We start from the raw sequence: 5,217 nt of genomic DNA on the forward strand, positions 1-5,217 counted from the left end.
TCCCATATGTGTAAAGTCCACGGTATAGCCTCAGAGCCCGTGTTTCCCCGGCAGACTTCTGCCATTTCCATGAGGGTTACAATCGGTTACTAAACGGATGTCATATGTGTAAGTACTTCCGAAACCTCCTTCGGGAAGGATGGGGCTTCCGCAACGTTCCTGTTCCAAGTGGAACGGGTACGTTTTCCCAGTGTTATCCAATCTCACTGAGTGGGTAGTGCTATGACAACAGTGACTGGTCTTCTTGTTGCGAGCCCTGGCCTACACCACAAAGGGGCGCAGGCGGCTCGCACAGGACACTGGAAGGGGCAGCATCCATGGCGCTTTGGTAGGGATCCCAATTCGTCGGTCACCGACGTGACTCGGAGTGACCGACTGAAAGGGAATGTCTCGGTTACGTATGTAACCCTCGTTCCTTGAAGGAGGGAAAGGAGACGTCACGTCCCGTCGCCACGGCTGCTGTACCACCACTGAGCGGCCGGGTCACCGGCTCGGCCCCCCAGCGAAAACCTGGTATGCGTTGCATTTGCTGCCTTTTTATGCTCACGCTGTGATCAGCAGCAGCTAAGTGGAACGGGTATGTTTTCCCAGTGTGACTGGCCTTCTTGTTGCGAGCCCCGGCCTACCGATGTGCATTGGCTCGTTTAGTTTACACTCGAAGTGGATTGGTCTCTCTAAGCGAGATCCCAATTCGTCGGTCACCGACGTGACGTCTCCGTTCCCTCCTTCAGGGGACGAGGCTTACATACGTAACCGAGACGTTTTTTAATTTTACATTTTTCATCTAATATTTATTTATTTTATTTTTGAATTAGGTTTTATTTTCAGATTTCTTTTTAATTTTAGTTTTAGTCATTTTGTTATGTGTGTGTTTTTTTATTATTATTGGTGTTTGTTTTTAAAAATTTGTTTTGCTTATTTTTTTTTTTTTCAGTATTAGTAATTTTAAAGTACTTCAACTTAATCTTATTTATTTCAGTTAGTTGCCAAGACAGCATCTCTAGTATAAGTTTACATTTTTCATCTAATACTTATTTTATTTCTTTTTTTTTTTCACTTGCCGAAAATTTTATTTTAGTCAACAATAACAACACTGGATGAGTTCAGTATATGAAAACTTATCCTAAAAATCCTAATATATTTTTTTAAATTATAACATTTGAAGTTATGCACTTTACCGTATATTTTTTTCCCTGGGAATCGAACCATGACATTGCCGTTGCAAGCAGCATTGCTCTTCCTGTTACAAGAATAAAAATTACATAAATTTCACTGTTGAACACTGAACTTTAGCAGTCAACACTGCAAGCATTCAACTGCAACTTTGTTCATTAAAATGCATTATATTATAGTTGCATTGCATCACTATCTGTATGTATATCTGATTTCTGGTCAAATCCAGTAACCCTAGTAGACATTAAATTAGCTTGGTAAAAATGTAATGTTACAGAGCAAATAAAATGACCCGACAGGCTTAACACAAAAAAAAAAAACATTTTTAAAGTTTAGCTTCTCGGTTTCTGATGTCCATGGCCTCCAGCACTGCAAGAGGTCAAGATCCTTCTGGTTTTCGAGGGCAGTTTTAAAGTTTCAGATCCTCTCTTCGTTAATCACAGTGTAAAAGTGCTCGGAGTGATTCGTTCTCAGAGCAGAGGAGGTCGAATCTTCCAGTATCAGGCACAAGAAAGAGCTCCAGCAGCTCGCCGACTCTGTAATGAGCAGGAGAATGCACACACTGCCACAGGACATGCACTTCTTGGACTCTTTATAAGAAGAACCATAATAAAACCGTCTAGTTCTTCGGGATCATCTGAAATTGTGGGGGCAGAAATACATATACTGTATGAAAAATATTTAAATTCACATTTACCGCCGGGCACATTTTATTATAGAGGATATTGCAATACTTTATCTTCATGGAGACTTGCTACTTTATCCAAGTGAAATTTATAGTTAAAAAATAAAATTATATATATATACAAAAAAATATCAATTCCAGGCAAAATAAACACATATACTGGCAAAAACTTATTTTTCTCTGATTTCTGATCTGTACGTTTTTATATATGTAATTTTTTTTTAACTATGAATTGCACTTGCATAAATTATATATATATATATATATATATATATATATACTGAACAAAAATTAGACAGAAATTCAAGGGAACACACATGCTAACCAAAACAAAAACAAAAAAAGTCTAATTTCTGGTCTGTATATTTTTTATATGTACAAAATGTTTTATATGTGATTGTCCATTTATGTGAAAATGTTGACTTAATGTGATTTTATTTTTATTTTTAAAACTAAATTAAACTTGCATAAATTATATATACAAAAATGTATAATATACAGACCACAAATTAGAAATTCCTAAGGAACACACGTGCTGGAAAAACACTATTTTTGTCTAATTTCTGGTCTGCATATTTTTAAATCTGTAATTTTTTTTTTTTTTTTTTAAATAAAAAAACGACACGTGCTGGAAAAACACTATTTTTGTCTAATTTCTGGTCTGCATATTTTTAAATCTGTAATTTATTTTTTTTTTTTTTAAATAAAAAAACGCAAGTGTAATTTATAGTTTAAAAAATTACATATACAGACCTGAAATTAGACAGAAATAGGTTTGATTCAATGAACACACATACTGGCTAAATGTTTAGCTTGAATGTACTGTAAGTCGCTTTGGATAAATAATAAATAACAATACATTACAGTACACTACAGTCTGCGATTGCTAACACACAACGCATGAAACAATTCACCATTTTCTCACAACTATAAACACAATCTCAAAACTACACACAAACATGTGCAAACTTCAAACTTCCAGGTCAAAATCAAACATTTTAGTCAAAAACATGTTCTCTTTTGTCAGACTCAAACTTTGGCCTCAGATGATACACAAACCTGTCAAATACTGCCTAGAGAACACTAGTGAGATCAATTCAAAACACTGTTACAAAAACCTCCTTTTGGGAAATAGGAATCGTTTTGCTAGTCAGTGTCTGTTACAGTATATGACATAAATAGAGGGGTGCAGATACAGTAAAATTCAGCAATAAGCTGAAAGAAAACTTTACTTTCATTACACTACTGTAAAGGATCTTACAGTAGATGAAAAGCACTACAAGAGAAAAGTTCAAAGACCAAATATATACAGTAAACAAAAATATACAGTGAATATACAGTAAACACACATTGGAATAAAAAAATGCATTCATTCATTCAGCATCCTCTGCCAAATTGCATTACAGTATTGGTAGTATCCTTATTACTGTAGTTATAGCAGTTTCTTAGTCTTCTGACAAAAGACTCCTCTGCCTCCCCTAGACAGTCGTCTCTCAGTTCCTCAAAAATAGAGCACAGTATTTACTGTACATAGAATAATGAAAGTTCTCTCATCTGAAGTACTGCTACTATGTATTGTAATCATATTGTATGTGTAAGTAGTATTGAAACCCTGTAGATGAGTCTGCCCTGTAGGCCAACTTCCCTCATGGTCAGTCCATGCAGAAGAACATGGTCAACTATAGTGTTTTGTATTTCATCAGGAACAAATTACCTTTGACCTTATCCAATTAATTTTTATTTTCCCCTCCTATTGCTTTTCCATCCATCTCCCACTACTATTGGGCCAAATGAATCAGTTATAGTGTGTTAGCAATCAAGAAAAACTGTAATGTAAAGATGACTGTTTTGATTTCAGTCCCTAACAGGGAAGGAGAGCTGGCATCTGGCTAGTATGGATATGACGGTTCTGTCTACAAGATTTGCTGCGTTTGACCAGCGGAAGGGAAAGTCATACACTTACCGTGTTCGCTCTGTTAACAAGTATGGCATCAGCGAACCGTCTCTTCCCAGCGAACCCATCTCAGTGGGCCAGCCGCTAGGTAACCATTTTCTTAAAGGAACAGTGCACATAAAATAAAAATTAGTCATTATTTACTCACACTCAAGTTGTTCCAAACCTGTATGAATTTGTTTCAGCTTTTGAACGCAAAAAAAGATATTCTGAATAATCTTGGTAACCAAACAGTTGATGGTAGCCATTGATTCCCATAGTATGGAAAAAATACTATGGAAGCCAATGGCTACCGTAAACTCTTTAGTTACAAACATTCTTCAAAGTATCTTCTTTTATGTTTAGAAGATGAAAGAAACTCATACAGTTTTGAAACAAGTGGAGGGTGAGTAAATGATGACAGAATTGTCATTTTTGGGTGAATTATCTTTTTAAGTACACTTCTTTTTTACAAGTGTGTATGTAAACCAGTACAGCTGATTGTGGGTTTGTTTTTTTTTGGTGTTTTAGGAGTTCCCACTCTGCCACACGGCGTCCTGCCCATCCGAGACACCAACAGCTCAGTCCTGCTGCAGTGGAAGGAGCCCAAAATAACAGAGGGTATTGTGGGATACTATCTGTACTGCAGTGAGGTTGGAAGTGGACAGTGGAAGACCATCAATAATAAGCCCATCACCAAAACCAGGTTACAGAATTTTTTTTTTTTTTTTTGGGGGTGAACTGCACACTTCTTTTTCACAAGGGTAGCGTGTATGTAAACCAGTATGTTTGAGAGAGGGTTTTCTGTCTTTTAGGAGTTCCTGCCCAACCCCACGGCGTCCTGTCCATCCGAGACACCAACAGCTCAGTCCTGTTGCAGTGGAAGGAGCCCAAAATAACAGAGGGTATTGTGGGATACTATCTGTACTGCAGTGAGGTTGGAAGTGGACAGTGGAAGACCATCAATAATAAGCCCATCACCAAAACCAGGTCTCTCCTTGTATCCTGTTTGAGAGGCAGTTAAAGGAATAGTTCACACAAAACTGAAAATTCACTGTTAATTTACTCACCATCATCCCATCCAAGATGTAGATGACTTTCTTCTTCAGTAGAACAGTAAAGAAGATTTTTAGCTGAAACCGTGGTGCTTGGTGATTCATAAAATGCAAGGCAATGGCTACCGGTTTTTGAGAATTAAAAAAAGAGCCTATCAAGAAACACAAAATTAATATGCATGGCTCCTGACGATATATTGAGGTCTTATGATACGAAACGATCAGTCTGATCTGAATCCAGAGCCTCATGCAAACAGGAAATACGATTCTTTTCGATTCAGTTAGATTCTGAACTGGCTCTTTCAGACAGTTCGTTTCAATGAACTGGTTCAATTAATACATTTTTCAATGACGTCACATATACGAAATTA

General features: G+C 37.0%; 1 protein-coding gene across 1 annotated transcript in view; it reads left to right on the forward strand.

Annotated features, from left to right (window-relative positions):
* Positions 1-5,217, forward strand: part of myom3 (myomesin 3) — a 40,374-nt gene that overhangs the window by 2,717 nt on the left and 32,440 nt on the right. Inside the window, exons 2-4 of the mRNA XM_016447876.1 lie at positions 1,617-1,677; positions 3,717-3,900; positions 4,323-4,497. Of these exons, the coding sequence (XP_016303362.1) occupies positions 1,617-1,677; positions 3,717-3,900; positions 4,323-4,497 (420 nt within the window). The remainder of the gene's footprint in view (positions 1-1,616; positions 1,678-3,716; positions 3,901-4,322; positions 4,498-5,217) is intronic.

Source organism: Sinocyclocheilus anshuiensis, unplaced genomic scaffold, assembly GCF_001515605.1.
Source record: "Sinocyclocheilus anshuiensis isolate Anshui unplaced genomic scaffold, SAMN03320099.WGS_v1.1 scaffold411, whole genome shotgun sequence".
NCBI lineage: Eukaryota > Metazoa > Chordata > Actinopteri > Cypriniformes > Cyprinidae > Sinocyclocheilus > Sinocyclocheilus anshuiensis.